The sequence below is a fragment of the Triturus cristatus genome, chromosome 4_2, assembly GCF_964204655.1.
Source record: "Triturus cristatus chromosome 4_2, aTriCri1.1, whole genome shotgun sequence".
NCBI classification, from domain to species: Eukaryota; Metazoa; Chordata; class Amphibia; order Caudata; family Salamandridae; genus Triturus; species Triturus cristatus.
The window spans coordinates 313,014,709-313,033,547 of NC_140586.1; the positions used below are offsets into that span (position 1 = coordinate 313,014,709).

An 18,839-nucleotide genomic window follows, 5' to 3' on the forward strand; every position below is an offset into this window, starting at 1 on the left:
GTCTGCCATTGCTAACATCTGACCATACGCCACTTCCTCCCCAGTTTCCTCAATGTGGGTCTCCGTGAAATTGCATCCCTGCTCTGCACAAAATCGGGCTACCTCATCAGCATAGTTGTTACCCAATGAAACAAAATCATTTCCCTTTGTGTGTGCAGCACATTTAACAACAGCAATTTCATCAGGACCTTGCAATGCTTTTAGCAATTTCCGTACATGATCACCATTTCTTATGGGAGAACCTGAAGACGTCATGAACCCTCTCTGGGACCATAGCTGTCCGAAGTCATGAACCACACCAAACCCATACTGGCTGTCCGTGTAAATAGTTACACGGATCTTTTCCGCTGCCAAACAGGCACGAGTCAGAGCAATGAGCTCAGCCACCTGCGCGGAGTGTACTCCTTCTAAACAAGCGGCTTCAACCACCCCCGTGATGGTACATACAGCAAACGCTGCTCTCAGTCGACCAACACCGTCTCTTAAACATGAACCGTCCACAAAGAAAATCTCATCTGACACTGGGAGCGGTTCATCAACAATGTCTGGTCTCGGTTTGGTGCATAGTTCAGTCACATCGAGACAATCATGGTCCTCACAATCTTCCTTATCATCTATATTTGGAATAGGTAACAATGTGGCAGGATTTAAAACAGCACACCTCTTCAATATCACATTATCGGCTGCAAGAATAACTTGCTCATAACGAGTCAGCCTATTATTCGTGAGGTGCTGTGTTTTAGTCCTAGTCATCAACAATTCAACAGAATGTGGCACATGTACAGTAAGAGGATGACCCATTACAATGCTCTCACATCTCTCGATGCTGACACCTGTTGCCGCAACGGATCTGAGACATCCGGGCAACGCAGAAGCTACTGGATCTAAAGTAGCTGAGAAATAGGCAACTGGTCTACGGACACCTCCATGATTCTGAGTTAACACTGCTAATGCGCAACCTTCTCTTTCGCAGCAGAACAATGCAAATGCCTTGTTGTAATCCGGCATTCCCAACGCAGGAGCGCTACATAAGGCTTCTCTCAGCCTCAGAAATGATTTCAAACAGTCGTCGTCCCATGGTACCGGATCACTTACATCCTTTCGCGTCAGCCGCTGTAAAGGCTTCGCTTCAAAGGAAAAGTTTGGGATCCACTGACGGCAATAGCCCACCATTCCCAAAAACATTCTAACTTCCCTCTGCGTCGAGGGAACCGGCATTCTCAAAATCGCATCAATGCGATCTGGAGACACCTTCCTTTTACCCTTCTGAATCCTGTGCCCCAAATACTGCACCTCAGGTAAACAGTATTGCAACTTGCTTGGAGACACCTTGTGACCATTCTCTCCCAAGAAATTCAGCAACGCAATTGTATCAGTCCTGCAAGCGTCTTCTGTTTCTGACGCAACAAGCAGGTCGTCAATGTATTGCACCAAAACGGAGTTTTGTGGCAACACAAGACTCTCCAAGTTTTTCTTCAAGAGTTGATTGAAAATCGATGGGCTCTCCGTATACCCCTGTGGGATACGACACCACGTTAATACACGATTTTCTAGTCTAAATGCAAAAAGAAATCTGCTCTCTTCATGTAGGGGAATCGAAAAGAATGCCTGACACAAGTCAATCACTGTGAACCATCCAGCTTCACATGGGATCTGAAACAGTATCACAGATGGATTCGGTACCACTGGACAACATGGAACAACTATGTCGTTTATTTTTCGCAGGTCCTGTATTATTCTGAACTTTCCACTTGGTTTCTGCAGTCCCATAATGGGCGAGTTACATGGACTACCCATGATCTCCACCAGTATTCCCTGTCTAATCATGGACTCGATCACAGGTTTAATCCCTGCAATCGTTTCAGGGGATAATTTGTACTGAGGTGTTCTCGGGAATTCCACGTTTGGCTTAACCTGTATCACTGGTTCCACTCCCCTAACTAAGCCAATCTCCTCTCCACTTAGGTCCCACACGTCAGACGACACTGACTCCCTCAAATCCTGTGGAAGCTCCTCCACTGTCAAAGCTGGGTACACTTCCACACACACCCGCTGATTTGCAACCTTAAAGGTCGCATCCTCATCTCTTGTCTGCACCTCTACTCCTTTCGGGGTACAGTAAATTGTGCAATTAAGCTTGCACAATAAGTCTCTCCCCAACAAACAAACAGGACTAGAATCGCACACCACGAACTGATGTCGATCCCTAAAGTTTCCTATCCTAACTGGAATCGGTTCTGTCAAAGGGCTAACTAGCCTTTTGTTCGCTACTCCAACCACTTGTATGCTTTCTCCAGAAAGGGCTACCCCCGGAACTACCGCTGATCTTATCGTTGACCTGGTAGCCCCCGTATCTACCAAAAAGGTAGTAGGGTGTCCATCGAGTTCCGCTTCCACAAAAGGTCCTCTCTGATCCACTTCTAAAATGGCTCTAAGTAGGCAATCATCATCCTGGCCTAAACTTAACTGGGCTAGCAAATCTGCATCCCTCTCCTCTCCTACTTCGAACATGGGCATCTGCAAATAAGTCCGAGCTCCCTGCTGTATATTCTGTATTCTGGGTGGCTGGGGAACCTGCACTTGCGAGATGCCGGTCCCCCCTTGCATCATTCTCGGTACAGTCACCGTCTGTACCTGTTCCGCCCCAGGGACCTGACCCATTCCTCCCTCCATCTGCGGCTGATTATAGGGGTTCAAGGGACACTCGCGCCCCCAGTGCCCCACCTGATGACACTGGTGACAAGCTGTCGTCTTTTTCAATATTGCTACATCTATGCCTGTCCTAGGGTCAACGGGCCTCGGCCTTCCCTGACCCTGCACATTCTGATTCCCTGTCTGATAATTTCCCTGTCTCCGCACCACTGGACCCCCATTCGGCGGTCCCTGAGCAGCTTGCATCTGTATGAGCAATAGGTTATCCTTCATCTTCTTGTGCTTTGACTCAATCTCATCCGTGCAGTACCTAGCGTATTGCAAGATTTCATCTACGGGCTTATTCTGCCAACAGATCAAATGCTGCTGTATCATGAGACTGACCTCGGGCTTCAAACCCAGCACGAACTTAGACACAAACTGTCCCATGTCCTTCGTCTCCAGCTCGTCTAGGCCACTGTACTGCTTAAAAGCTTTCAAAAGTCTCTCATAAAACTCATGTACTGTCTCCTTTGGCTCCTGCACCGTCCTGTCTATTTTCACCCAATCAATATCTTGGGGTGAAACCTTCGATTTCAACCAGGTAATTACTTTCTCATACAGCCTCATCACTACTGGCGACGGACCATTTGTAATCAGGTTCCTATCAGGCTCATAGTCCGGCCAATCAACAGCAATTTTACATGCGTTCCACAGATCTCCTGGGACCACAATATCGAATAAGGTATTTAGATCTATCCACAACACCTTCGAAATTTTGACAAAACGCTCAACTTGCTTGTACCATTCTGCAGGCTTCTCCCTGAGCCTGGGAAAATCATTCGTAAATGATGCCAAATCCCCCCTGCTCCATGGTACATGCACATATCCTCCATTCGCCACTTCCCTAAGGGGAAAGGTCTTTGCTAGTAGCAATCCCTCTGCCGGAGTTCCTCCTTCCGCTCCCCTTGAGGTCTTTTTCTTTGACCATTTCTCTTCCCACTTATCAAGCGTCAACCATGGCCGCATGGCTAGAATCAGTTCTCTAGTATGTGACCTCAGTCCAACAACCCTCTTCTCCTCCAGCTCCCGCTCAGTATAATGCATCCTATGACTTCCTTGCAACACCCTAGTCTTGGATAAATCCACCTCATACTCTTTCGCCAATCCCCTCAATTTCTCGTGTGCCATTCGTGCTTTCCGCGTCACATCTTTCGCCACGAAAAACAGCTCATCCGGATTGTAGGACACTATCCTCTCAAGAGGTAGACTTCCATATATAATTTCATCCGCCTCTGCCTTGAGCCTTACTATGTCTATCATCCCTGCCTTCAAGGCTCCTTTCAACACCTGACAACTTGCTCCACGTCCCTCATCATATTCGCATTCCGGTTCTTTCTCTCTCCTCTCTTCTGGTGTCTCTATAGGAGCAGAATGACTCTTAAAGCCATCTGGAGCCTTCCCCGCTTGGCCCATATTCCAGCTCATTTGCCTCTTCGGCGGTACCCATGACCTTAAATCTGATCTGGACTCCATCAGAGTCCTCGGTCTCTCCGATCTCTGGTCTTCCTCTCCCTTCGATGTGTCTGACACTGCTGCCAACGGTGTACTCCATTGTACAGGGCTTGGAGGTCGGGCCGTTGCCCCTTCCAACCCACTTTCCCCGCTTTCTCTCCTCGTCCTTTCTGCCACTCGTTCTGACCTCTCTCTTTCCTCTGATTCCGGACTGTATATCGACACAATCGGTCCAATGGTGACCGGTACCCTCAATGCATCCGGTAACCTCATCTCTCTTTCAATCCTCCCACTAGCCTCAGACTGACCCTGTGAACTCGCTGTTTCAAACGAAACCAACCCTTTTACTCGGGTCTCAGGTTGGATCGTTACCCTTCTAGTTTCTCCCCTCTCACCCCACCTATCATCCTCTCCGTCCGGATTATAAGGAGGTGGTCTCTCGTCTAACAGTCTTTGCAATACCCCATCATCGGAGTCACTCTCCTCTTCCTGTGCTTTCACATGCCTTATCCCCGTCGAGTCTATCAGCACGGGATACAATTTCTCTTCCTCAATTGTCTGCACTCTCCATCTTTTCTCCGCTGCGTCCCACTTGGCATCCTGAAATGCCCTAATCGACTTCCTCATCCTCTCCTGACTTCTTCCCTTTTCCTTATCATGCGCTGCTCTAATCCACGCATGTAATGCTTCGAACTGTGCTGGTCTTGGCAAGGGTCTTAAGGACCCCATCACCGACTTCAGCTGGTACAGCACAGCTAATCTAAATGAGCCATACCTCGGGAAAGCTAATTCCCCTTCACCTTGTGTAATCTTGTGCCAATTCTCAATCCAAACTATAGTATGTAACCCCACATTCTTTGCCATGTAATGTGCTGGGGTATCCTCGGGAGGGGCTTCTTCTCCCCCACGAACAACCACATGCTTATCGCCTCTACACAACTCTCGCAAAGCCCTAAGACACTTCATGATGAGCGAATTCGCTCTCGCGCTCTATTTACTTCTTGTTCTCAAATCCTCCAATAACAGCGCAACTCACACCAACCGGCCTATCACAGCGCGACACCCTCTGACGTCACCTTCCTCCGTTCGCAGCAGTTCCCTTCTCCAAACACGTTTCACGCTTGCTCTCGTCCCATTCATACACTGAAATAACCGATTAAGTTACTTCCCTGGCTGTCCGTCCACAGCCTCTGACTGTTCGTCCACAGTCTCTCGACCCTGTTGACCTCGCTTGGCGCCCGTCTGTCCCCGTCCGGGCAGACAGCTCGCCACTGATAGGTTACTAACACTCCGATCCGCACACAACAACCCACGACCAGCGTTAAGTTGCCATACACACACACGTTCACTCCCCCTATCTCGGTCCAGGTGATCGATGGTACCTCACGATCTCCTTTGGGTGGTCAACAAAATCTATCTCAGGTGTCTTCTACACCACAATTCCCGGGCTGCGCGCGCTCACAGCCTGATCTCACAATCACACGACATACACATCAACTCCGCAAGACATCACACAACAAATCAACACCGCAATCTACAACATCTCATTTTCATACTCACTCCTGGAACTGCTGCTTTCGGCCGTGCTGCTACTCGCCGTCGATGCTCATCTGCTGCCGTCTGCTGCTCGCCATCTGATGATTCAGCATCACTTATCGTCTTTTGGGCCTCGAGGATCACTTATCCTTATCTAATCTTCCCTCGCTATCGGAAAGAAACCATCCTCTGCTACCAACTGCTCCGGCCCATTTTAGTATCTCGCAATTATCTACTAGAACCCACTCTGGTCGTATGGAACTTTTTACTTGCCCAATAGCGTGGAGGGAAAAACACAATTATCAAAATTACTGTCCACAAATTGCCATAATCAAGGACTCGAGACTTAATCTCTTGGCTCTCTGGTTTTTATTATCAGCATAAAGATTTGGAGATACAGAGTCCTCAGTACGAGGCACAACAAGTACATAGGCACTAACACAAATGCTACTCTACGAAGAATCCGCATACGGCTAAAAATAACTAAAAGTACAATCTCTAAAAGCATGAGGTAGAAAACCACCAAGCAAATGTCGATACTAGGGACACTGAACCATACCATCTCTGTCCCTACTCTGCTCTAGATGACATCCCTACTTAGCAATCCCATGAGACCCTCAATCGAATCAAAGGTGTCAGAGTGAAACCTCCTAAGAAGTCTTCACTTAGAGAGCTTGGTCTAAGTTGCCCCCTCTATCCCTTCGCCTAGCCTTCCTCTGCCCTGGGCTGCTCTGATCTGCCTCCACCCTCGGGGCGCTGTCCCTAATACAGAACCCCAAATCCCAGAACACGCCCTTTGCGCCTCCTCTTCTGCGGGGTCGTCTTTCAGTAAATTTCCACAGAGCGCTGTCCAGTTCCATCGTCCATCGCTTGGCCTTGAGTCCCAGACGCCATCCGCACTAGGAGTTACGATTGGCACATTCCAATGCACTCCCATGTCTGGCTTTTACTACATAAGTCAATTTGTGAACAAAGAGCTTCTCTACTAACGAGCAACTGTCCTTGCACCTGGGGTGAGATCATGCAAGGCAGACATACTTCGCATCTTTTAACTTGCAATTTACTACAGCCTAAAACCTCTACTGGAATAAATCCTTTTTGGCCTATTGCCCTTGGCTAACATAAGAAAATACCAGGCCTTTCGCCTCAACGATATATGCGAATTCTGGCCACTACTTCGGTTACACAAGCAGGTTTAAATCACAGTATTGACATTTACGTCTTTCTTTCATGTGTGGTCAAACTAAACAGTCTACAGACACGAATTCTAATCTACACGTTTTAACATCACATTGTTCAAAAGGACTAAGCTCTATGCATTGCTTCAATATATACATAAGATGCTTGTACATAGCTAACACTTCTATTGAAATCGACATAGGTTATACAGTTCTTAATACATTGCACACAAAATACCTGAGTACACATTTGATTATATGCGGGTGCCGACTAACAATGAATATAACGCACCCCTACAATTTTCAAACTTTTAAGCGCTACATCACGAATGTGACAGCAGGAGTAGGGTCCCTATACAACCTGTCTTCCTCACAGGACTCACTTTGCTAGTTCAGAGACCCATGTCGAGCCATCTTGAATCGTTACCACTGTTTCATAGAGCTAGCCTATGCCTTACACACATATCATTAACAAATAATAACTAGCGATGTCTGGTAGGTAGCTACTCAACTGTCCAAAGCATGCCATCAGCCAATATGCTGGAATTCTACCTACCACAGCACTGGAGTGGATAGAGCAGGAAGTCGAGGCATGTGGGGTTGGTGAGTTTGGGATTGTGGAAAAATTTAGTTCATACAGTTCAACACCACAACAATTAGTGGGCTTCAAAATGCTCCAACGCAACATACCACACACTCAGTGTCACCACTTCCGCGAAAATGGACCAGGCTCATTTGCTATGTTGTCCTTACTTAGTGTGATGATGATTGGACTTTTCAGCAGCATCAACACTCTGAAAATTGTTCCAGCGCCACTGGCTTGGGTGCCTTTATTTGCCATGTTCATGCGGTGTGGCCTGGGTTCCTTTGCGTGACGTTTCCATGCTTCCTGGTCTAAGTACTTACGGGTGAAATTTCCATGGTTTATAGCCTGGGTGCTTATGTGTGACATTTCCACGGTTTATGGCCTGGGTGCTTATGCGTGACATTTCCACGGTTTATGGCCTGGGTGCTTGTGTGACATTTCCATGCTTTCTGGCCTGGGTGGTTGTTAGGTCATAATTTGCAATTTACTATGCTTTGAAACTTAATACAGCGAAATATGTACTGTAAAATGTGTTGTGCGCAATTTTTGTCTTTCTTTTTACAAAATGTTATTGAGGGTAGAATTCTCTTCCAAACATCTCTAGCAGTCTTTAAGCTTGCTGCGCTTTCTTGCTGCACCCCGCTGGTGGTCTAACAAAACTTGCCAGGGCTACTTTGGGTTCCCAGTCTATCCCTGAGTGTTGATTAATCAATCTTTTTTGTGAATCACAGTGTGTAACTAACTCTGCACACTGCCACCTCACCCTGCTTTTGTATTAATACCACCAGAGGCCAAAAATTAAAAGTGAGGTAAACTTTACAGACTTTGTATGTTTTTTGGTGAGCGCTGCAGGGCATGCAGGTGTATGTGTGAGTTGGAAAAAGCCTGAATTTGGGTAGTCAAAGTAGGATCCATTTGGGTTGTTCTTATAATCAGTCATGGTAATAGCTGTACAGATGCAGAGATAAATGTCTTTGTTGCAAACTGCAAATAAATATTAATTGTGCCTGTTACCTAGAAGAATTGACATCACACTTCGCACATGTCTAGCGTGTTTTCTTTCACTTTGCTTCCCTAGAATGTCACATACTGGACAGAAGAAGATTTCAAGCTACTTCACAAAAGTCAAGCCCCAAGATGATGAGGAGCCTGCTAGCAAACTTGGTAGAAAAGATCATGTCGTTCCAATGGATGAAGGGAACAAGGAACATGATGAAGTGCGAGCGAAGGTACTAGATGAGAGTGACACCACTACTAGTAGCAGCGTTATAATCCCTACAGAAGGAAAGATACAAGCTAGTCCTCTTAGAGATGAGCAGCATCATGCTGTGGAGATTGGTACAGACACAGAGGAAACACCAAGCACTAGCAAACAGTTTGATAGATCACTTAAGCCACATTCAGACAGAGTTTTTAGGAAAGGCATTCTCCCTAAAGGTTGGAAACATGACCAAAAAATTTATTTCCAACGCAAGCTTAGCGCTATTTCACACATCGCCGGCTATCGCTGGGTTTCAACGCCGAGATAGCGCATAATTATCAAGGCTTATCTCCGAGGCGATATGAAACCCAGCAATAGCGGCGAAAAGCACCAGTATCGCCTGAAAAGAAGAGAGAAAATGCAGGAGATAAGGAGATCCTTGCTGATACGCCCCAGTGACCTTAACCATACAATCCACCTCCCACTAAGTAGATAGCGTAGTCGACTTTTAAGCAGGTGTTAAGATCCTGCGATAAGGGAGCTTAGCGCGATTAATCTGATCGCTAAGCGGGTCTGCTGCAGGCTTGTTAATCAAGCGAAGCCTTGTTAGCGACTATTTCCATGTAGTGTAGCTCCGGAACGCCTACTTTGCATGTCATTAGCGATGACATGCAAGGCGATAAGAAACCGGGAGCAAACTCATGGAAACTAGCGCTAACAAGGCTTAGCGCGAGCTTACTGATAGTGCGCTGTGAATATCGCCGCTTTTCTGGCTATAAAAGCCAGGAAAGCAGCGAAATGGCCCTTGATGATATGCCCCTATGTTTGTACGTAGTAGTGATTTTGTGAACGTTTCAACCGTTTCCTGACAGCCACTAAAACATCAGAGATGGTGGTTTCTATTGCAGAGTTCCTCCCCTTCCACACCACACACAATGAGTTTAAAAGAACCCCTTTTATGGCCTGGGCTGGGGTGATCGATGTACAGACTTTTTATATCTTTTCCACATGTCAGAGAGACTAGAGACGGAAAGAGATATTTAAGAGCATCCTTTTCTTTCGTCACTTCATTAGGCAATGAAAATGTCTCTAGCCCATTATGATCAAAGCAAGACCTTGCCTGTGAATGACTTTTGACCATAATTATTAAAACTGCAGACACTTTTTTGTGGTTGGTCTCATCCCGGATCTTGGTTGCTGCGCTGCACCTGTGTGTATTAAGGTCTCCGTCACAAAAAAACACACCCCTTAAGGGGCACATTGGCAACAATGAAACGTAGGAATGTTGAGGACGCTAGCACAGTTACCTCTCTTTCTCTTTTGGGGGAGATTTCCATTCTCTTGTCTTCAAGGGAAAACGGTGTGCAGTGTGTGTATGCCATGGCACTGGCAGTGCCGGTGGAAACAAATGTGGGCCAAAAATACCTTATTTAGTGCAACTGAATTCATAAACAACATTCACACATTTATCACTGTAGTGCAGACATCAAACTGCTTGCCATTAAAAACGTACAGTAAAACTGATATGAGAAAAATAGTTTATTGCACAGTGAAATTACGGGGCCTCTTCCAAAATTACATTCTGCCAGTGCCATGGTATTGATTGTTCCCGAAAAAAGGCCTCGCTTACGTGGGCAAGAAAGGGTGTCCGTGTCCTCGACCTCCCCTCGCTGGAATCTCTTTGGTTGGGGGCTTGGGGCCCGGGTGTGGGTGTGATTCATTTGATTCCCTTTCTTCGCATGTTTAAGTTTAACAGACGCACAGCAGATTCTGTAGCCTTTGGCTTTGATATATCCAAACTCCATCCTAAAGCAGCGTTCATAATTTCTATAAGAAATCTGGGACCGTTTGGGAAAGGCCTGTTGCAGCATCAAGTGTGCCACTGTTTCTTCTAATCCACTTTTTATTTTCCTGAAATGATTGGATTGCTCACGATCATCTAATTTAGTGGTTTAATCTTCCTGCGTCAGAACATTCTGATTAAAGGGCAGGTCACAGATTACAAATCCGCTCAACCTTTGATTGTTTTTGAAATGGCTAAACTCTGCCACCACTGACTGGGATAATGGTAAATACTATGGAATCGTATCCTATGAATATTTTAAGGTATTTACATATTCATAACTGAACTATAAACCAAGTATACATCACACACTGTGCAATGTGGAAATTGATACGGTAATATGAACCACACACATGACAACAACATGTGAGTCAGCTATTATGCCAATCTGGCTTTGCAAACAGGGCAATATGGAAACTGTCACAGCAACACGTGCTACATAAATAGGGTGTGCAAACTCAAGGCAAAAAATGCTTTACGTACCGGGCACATCTGGCAACTATGATATACATACAGCAGTATTCTGGAAATGGTTATGGCTGTGTAAGGTTTACATAGAGAGGCAATGTAGAAACTGGAATCAAGAATTGCCTGCTGGGCTGGCACGTTTACCAGATCTCGGAAATGTAAACAATAGTACCCTTGTTGGTTTGGCACACTGAGCATCGTTTTCTGAGCAGTATAATAGTTAGCCTTTGACCGTTTCACTGATAAATGTATCGATCTACTTATTTGAAATGGTTTCAGAGCTTGAGAAAGTCCAAAGCACTTTCATATTGACATTTAACTTTTGTTAACATGAAACCGATGTCGTTTTGCTTGCCCTGAATGGATAATAAGTCTGGCGAGGAAACGAATGTGCCCAGAAGAGCTCGTTTCAAACTGTTCCATAATTAAAACACAAGGGTTTGCTATTTGTTTATGAAGTGAAATACATGCTGGTGGGCAGCGAGCTGGAGAGCAAATAAGTCTTACATGCTCTCTCTAGGCCAGAGGTATTTAAACTTTTTGATGTTGAGACGTAAAGTAGGCGTAAAGACCCCTCCTGACACAAATTTCTAGAACTTCGTCCTCGGTCCTCCTCATCTTTGCCAGCAATTGAAAACCATAAAGGCCCCCAATTCCCACAGCAAATCATTTGTACATTGAGGAAATACATTAAACCGTGTTTAGCAAACCAAAGGTCAGTGAGCATGGGGGTCTGGTCAAAAACAACAAGCCTAATTTTTGAGGCATTAGCGTAGGGCAGTGCTGCACGTTTTCTTTCTGTGCTGCCCAACGCCAATGTGAAAGGGCAGGAATGCACCTTACTTATGAAATATGGTGCATTGCTGTCGGGTGGCACTGGTGCGTCAGCAAGTGTGCCGCTGCCCGCTGTCTGGGGAGGATGGGACTGGCTGGGCATTGTTTTGCCTACTACTCAATACCGTGTGTGCGTGCAAAAAAAACCAACGCACGCTGTATTTTTATTTGGTAGTGTGTGTGTGACTTGAGTCAAGTGATGATCCGCCGGTTAATATGCTGCTATGAGTCAGCTAGCTTTTCAACTTTGCCTATTATCCCACACCTCACCTCCTACTCGGGTGGTGCGCAGCGTCACCAAGTGTACCGCCGTCTGGGGAGGATGGGACTGGCTAGGCATTTGTCTGCCCAGTGCCCATATAGTTTTTGTGCGCACTCCTTGCATGCCATGGCAGGTTGGTCTTCACTTTGATCTTTAAGGCCATTTTGGTGTATTAATTACTTTATCATACAGGTCCAGATCAAAGGTATCCTGCAAGCTCACAAGGTCCTGTGATGCACTGCTCGCGGGCCATGGATTGTAGTGAAATTTCATGCACAATTGCTCGATTACCTATGACATTCATTTGTACTTCATTGATGTCTCTGTTTGTTTGCTCCAGGTTCTTCCCACCAGCTTTAATATTTGGAACGCGTTTGTAGAGTGCATAGATTATTGGTCGTCCCAACACCTCAGGATTGTTTTGGGTTGAGTTTTCTCAGCCTTTTTTTTATTTTCTTGAGAGAACAGGTTGGAACAGGCTCTCAGAGCTGACGAGAATTTGGCTTTTCCTAAGCCGCTTTCTATTGAATGTACAATTGACTCATTTCAAGTTGGATCACCTGTGGTGTTAAGGGCTGGTCTTGATTGAGTTGTTTTTTGTTCTGCTTGTGGCTGCAGTATTAGCTCTTGGGGTGGCGGGCTACAGCCTACAGGCCCTGTGTTAGACTAAATGATTGATTTGTACTTTTAAAATCAGATTCCTTTGCTTGCGAAGTGCCCCAGGCATTTAATTTTGGTTTCTGATTTTCATGAAGTGATACTGCCTGCTGTATTTCTTCTATCATGTGTTCCATGATGTCTGATAATACAGCTAGTTTTTCAATTACTGGGCTATAGCTGCAAGACTCTACTCAACCCCCTACAGGGGTCTGAGCTCTTGTTATCCGGGACTCTTTCCATTTTGGCGCCAATTGACATTGTGTATGACACCAGTGTTTGTAGGACTGTTATCTTTATGTCCAAATTGTCAAAGTTCATGATAGTTGGGGTCATTGTTGCAGACAATGTTCTATAAAACCTATTCCAATCCAACCCATCAACGTTCGCGTGTTCTTTCTTGCTGGCACGACGCACACTTTTTTTTTTATGTATTTACTTTTTCCCATTGAAAGAGATAGTAACGGCCCTGTCTGCTCCTGCTGCAATATTCATATCGGGCTGAGGCCAGCCCTTACCAGGCTGAGCCCCATGGCCCAGCTAGTGGTACCTCAGGCGCAGGTGGTTGCGGAAGGCCATGGAAGCACTGCTGTCACCTGCCCTGGGCAAAGAGGTTCGCCTCAAACTTCTGGCAGCGAGCACTGCAGCAGGCTCCAGGGGGTCTGAAGGAGAAGAGAGGCAGAGACTAGAGAGGCCCTATAAGTACCATGACCATAACGAATGTGACAGCAGGAGTAGGGTCCCTATACAACCTGTCTTCCTCACAGGACTCACTTTGCTAGTTCAGAGACCCATGTCGAGCCATCTTGAATCGTTACCACTGTTTCATAGAGCTAGCCTATGCCTTACACACATATCATTAACAAATAATAACTAGCGATGTCTGGTAGGTAGCTACTCAACTGTCCAAAGCATGCCATCAGCCAATATGCTGGAATTCTACCTACCACAGCACTGGAGTGGATAGAGTAGGAAGTCGAGGCATGTGGGGTTGGTGAGTTTAGGATTGTGGAAAAATTTAGTTCATACAGTTCAACACCACAACAATTAGTGGGCTTCAAAATGCTCCACCGCAACATACCACACACTCAGTGTCACCACTTCCGCGAAAATGGACCAGGCTCATTTGCTATGTTGTCCTTACTTAGTGTGATGATGATTGGACTTTTCAGCAGCATCAACACTCTGAAAATTGTTCCAGCGCCACTGGCTTGGGTGCCTTTATTTGCCATGTTCATGCGGTGTGGCCTGGGTTCCTTTGCGTGACGTTTCCATGCTTCCTGGTCTAAGTACTTATGGGTGAAATTTCCATGGTTTATAGCCTGGGTGCTTATGTGTGACATTTCCACGGTTTATGGCCTGGGTGCTTATGTGTGACATTTCCACGGTTTATGGCCTGGGTGCTTGTGTGACATTTCCATGCTTTCTGGCCTGGGTGGTTGTTAGGTCATCATTTGCAATTTACTATGCTTTGAAACTTAATACAGCGAAATATGTACTGTAAAATGTGTTGTGCGCAATTTTTGTCTTTCTTTTTACAAAATGTTATTGAGGGTAGAATTCTCTTCCAAACATCTCTAGCAGTCTTTAAGCTTGCTGCGCTTTCTTGCTGCACCCCGCTGGTGGTCTAACAAAACTTGCCAGGGCTACTTTGGGTTCCCAGTCTATCCCTGAGTGTTGATTAATCAATCTTTTTTGTGAATCACAGTGTGTAACTAACTCTGCACACTGCCACCTCACCCTGCTTTTGTATTAATACCACCAGAGGCCAAAAATTAAAAGTGAGGTAAACTTTACAGACTTTGTATGTCTTTTGGTGAGCGCTGCAGGGCAGGCAGGTGTATGTGTGAGTTGGAAAAAGCCTGAATTTGGGTAGTCAAAGTAGGATCCATTTGGGTTGTTCTTATAATCAGTCATGGTAATAGCTGTACAGATGCAGAGATAAATGTCTTTGTTGCAAACTGCAAATAAATATTAATTGTGCCTGTTACCTAGAAGAATTGACATCACACTTCGCACATGTCTAGCGTGTTTTCTTTCACTTTGCTTCCCTAGAATGTCACATACTGGACAGAAGAAGATTTCAAGCTACTTCACAAAAGTCAAGCCCCAAGATGATGAGGAGCCTGCTAGCAAACTTGGTAGAAAAGATCATGTTGTTCCAATGGATGAAGGGAACAAGGAACATGATGAAGTGCGAGCGAAGGCACTAGATGAGAGTGACACCACTACTAGTAGCAGCGTTATAATCCCTACAGAAGGAAAGATACAAGCTAGTCCTCTTAGAGATGAGCAGCATCATGCTGTGGAGATTGGTACAGACACAGAGGAAACACCAAGCACTAGCAAACAGTTTGATAGATCACTTAAGCCACATTCAGACAGAGTTTTTAGGAAAGGCATTCTCCCTAAAGGTTGGAAACATGACCAAAAAATTTATTTCCAACGCAAGCATACGTGGCTAATTGTTAAGGGACCTAACCTTGGCTGTTCTGTGTGTCGCCAAGTCCGTGATGTGGGGGTTGAAAAATCCAGGGGAATGAAATTGTCCAAAGAATGGACTGAGTCTACTGTAAAGGCATATGGCACCAATATAGACCAACAGCAGAAATCATTGAGGAAAAAGATTAGAGAACATGCACAAAGCAAGGCTCATGTTGCAACTTTAAAAATCTTAGAAAATGCAAAAAAAGATCCTTTATTGCAAGTAACTGCAAAAGCGCAATCTTTACAAATGCCAGCAACAGCCAGAATATTCCGAGTAGCTTATAAGGAAGCAAAGCGGAACAGACCAGCGTATGGTTTTGAAACCGAGATAGACTGCCACCAGTTGAATGGACTTGATATGGGGCGAATTTTGCACTCCAATGTAGATGGCTCAAACATACAGCGCCACATATCCTCAGAAATGAAGAGGAAGATATTTACCAAAATTATTGAACTTTCCCCAAAAGTAAGTCTTTTACTAGATGAAGCCACTGCATTAAATAGGAAAAGTTCCTTAATTGTGTACATGCGAATGCAGCTACCTGGCATGGACTCCCCAGCTAATATTTTTGTTGACCTCATTGAGCTGAGTGATTTGTCAGCTGACGGCATAGTAAACAGTTTACTGTCTGCACTAAAAAAAGAAACAGTTAACATCAGTGAGGACTTTCTCTCCAAATGCCTGGTTTCAGTTGCCTGTGATGGAGCTTCAGTGATGTTTGGCTGCCACAGTGGTGTTGTTAAGAGGTTGTAAGAAAAAATCTCTCCCAATATTGTAGCCTGGCACTGCTCAGCACATCGCCTGGAACTTGCCGTTCATGATATCATGAAAGATATTGGCGCTACAAATCATTTCAAAAACGTACTTGATAAGCTCTATTCTCTATTTGCCACATCTGTAAAAAAACGTTTGGAGCTAAAAGAATGTGCGGAAGCCCTTGACATTCAGCTTTGCAGAATAGGTCGAGTGTTAGATACTCGTTGGGTTGCATCAAGCTTCAGAACAGTAGAGGCTGTTTGGAACGCTTACCCTGCTCTCTACAAGCACTTTACTAGAGCAGCTGATGAGGGTTCCCGTGACAGTTCCACACGAAATATGTACACAGGCCTAGGAAGGCGGTTATCATCTATACAGTTTGTTGCTAATCTTGGCCTCATGTATAATGCTCTTCAGGAGTTATCAGAGTTATCACTCGAGTTACAGAAGCGTGACTCTACAATCATTGATGCTCATCGAGCTATTTGTCGGCAAATTGCAGTGTTTGAGGCAATGGTAGACAGGCAAGGGAACCACTTCTCACAGTGTAAAAAGGGCATAGAAGAAAATATATTCCAAGGTGTGATGCTGCACAAAGGAAAGACCACTGACAAAATCATTGAACAGGGACAGTTTTTTCGTAGCCTTGCAGAAAATCTAAGAAATCGTTTGTTGTCTACAGGAGGTACTAATTCTACTGACAAAAAGGCTGAGTATGATACACTGATTAGCTAAGTGAAAGTTTTATATAAACAGTACGGATGTATGACGTTACAACGCATGCTTTTACACCGCATGCCGTTACAACGCATTTTTTACACCGCAAGATCTGTTACAACGCAAGCCTTTACAACGCATGCTTTTACAACGACGTACACTAGATGGAGTGCTGACATTAGAAATGTATAATTTACTATTCTAACTCCAGTCCACGTTGCAGTAGGGAAGGTGTTTGGATAGTAAAACTACACTATTTCTAATGTTAGCACGCCATCTAGTGCATTTCGTTGTAATGGCATGCGTTGTAATGGCATGCGTTGTAACAGATTTCGCGTTGTTACAGTTTCGTTGTAATGGTAGTGCGGTGTAAAAGTTGCGTTGTAAACGTTGTATACCAACAGTACTGGCCTGATGAGCTACCCGTTCTTTATGGTGAAAGTGAAATTGAGTCTCTGTGTAAAAGATTCAACATTGCCAGTCGAGAAACCATACGTGCTTACAGAGAGTTTAAGGAATCTGGAGGAAAAGAAATTAAAAGGCAGTTCAAGGAGCTTTTGATGGCCTTACACACTATTACTATCAGTTCTGCAGAATGTGAGCGGGGCTTTTCTCAAATGAATCTCATTTGCACATCTACAAGAGCATCGTTGCTGACTGAAACAACATGTTCTTTAATGTTTTTAAATCTTGTTGGCCCACCGTTGAACAGATTCAACCCCATCCCCTATGTTCAGTCATGGCTTGCAAAAAGACGAAGGGCAGCTGATGACACTAGGAGTAAAGCAAGGAAAGAGGAAGACTTATGCACAAGCAATTTGGACTGTTTGTGGACTCTTCTAGAAAAATAGATGCTAGCCAATTCCAACTGACAAAACGGGTCATTGCAATGTTTTGAAAAAGTTAGGCAGCCGGCTTTACTGTGTTTGGATATTTAATTATTGTTCTAGTTTATATAGGTTATTTATTTGCATTTATAACACTTTTTTGACAGTGTCAGTTTATTTAATATTTTGATATATTTATGTCTCTTCCTTGTTTGGATGTTATATTTATTGTTCTATTTTATATATGTTATTTATTTTGTTTTTATAAGACAATACTTTTTCGTTTTTCCATTTTAGAACATGTATTTATTTGAGGGTATTTATCTGCATTTTAGTTTTAGTTATTTTATTTTGTCTTTATTTATTATTTGTATGGCACGATAGCCATTTTGCACTAATAGGTATGACTTGAGACACTGCCCAGCCAGCAATTACCTATTCTTTTGGCTTGTTTACCTATAGGACTTTTTGGGGTCAATTACATTTTTCTGTGCTTTGTTACGATACAAATTGTTTAATAAAAAGTAATATTTTGAATAAATGCCTCTTTTCTCATCTCTCTTGTCTGTGTGCTACGGAACTACATTTGGAAATGCCAGTTAAGTTCCATCTTTTTTACTATTCTGAATGTCTAATAAATGCACATATAGCTCCATGCCAGGGAGTAAATTATAGTAACATGCCCAATTGTTAATCATCTTTTTTAATTGATTCTCTAAAAGTAATTGCTGTAACAGAATACTAACTCTGCTATTTAGAAATCCCAAACCCCTTCGGCCACTGGAAGTGACAAAGTGACTCATTCAAGTGTATTTCATGATTTTATTCCGCTTATCTGTTTAGACAAGTGTTTTCACAACATTTTGGTTTTTTTTGTCACATAAGCTATGTAAAAGTTGCATCTTTTTGAACTCTTAGACTCATTCAGTCACTGCATAGACTCGCTATTAACAAGGGCATACCCTACCCAGTATTGTCCTTTCTCCAAATCAGCACATAGAGCACTGGAATTGTCCCTTTTCAATGCATTAGTGATCTCAGCTAATTTATTCCAAACTTGTGCTTTAAACTCACTTTTGATTGAATCAGCAACGCAGCAGGATTCTCACCTGCATCACGCCACGCCATTACTTCGCCGCCACCGCCAAGAGTCAGGGGCAGTCCTCGCGGGAGCAGGGAACTCCAACTTCCGCGTCGCCGCCCCGGGTCCACAACTCCCGGCAGCACCAGCGGCGGCGCGCGGCTCTGACGCGCCAGGAGGTGGAAATAAAGCTCAGAGAGGCCGGCGGAGCCAGGGGGAAAAGCAGCAACGCAGCAGGATTCTCACCTGCATCACGCCA

The 18,839-nt window shown here is 44.6% G+C and overlaps 1 protein-coding gene across 2 annotated transcripts in view; it reads left to right on the plus strand.

Moving 5' to 3' along the window:
* Positions 1-18,040, plus strand: part of LOC146833775 (E3 SUMO-protein ligase KIAA1586-like) — a 48,750-nt gene extending 30,710 nt beyond the window's left edge. For both annotated transcript variants that reach the window (XM_085601642.1, XM_085601643.1), the window contains exons 2-3: positions 8,525-8,675; positions 14,767-18,040. In XM_085601642.1, coding sequence (XP_085457768.1) covers positions 8,584-8,675; positions 14,767-15,952 — 1,278 coding nt within the window. In that variant the 5' untranslated portion in view covers positions 8,525-8,583 and the 3' untranslated portion in view covers positions 15,953-18,040. The remainder of the gene's footprint in view (positions 1-8,524; positions 8,676-14,766) is intronic.
* The last annotated feature ends 799 nt before the right edge of the window (positions 18,041-18,839 follow it).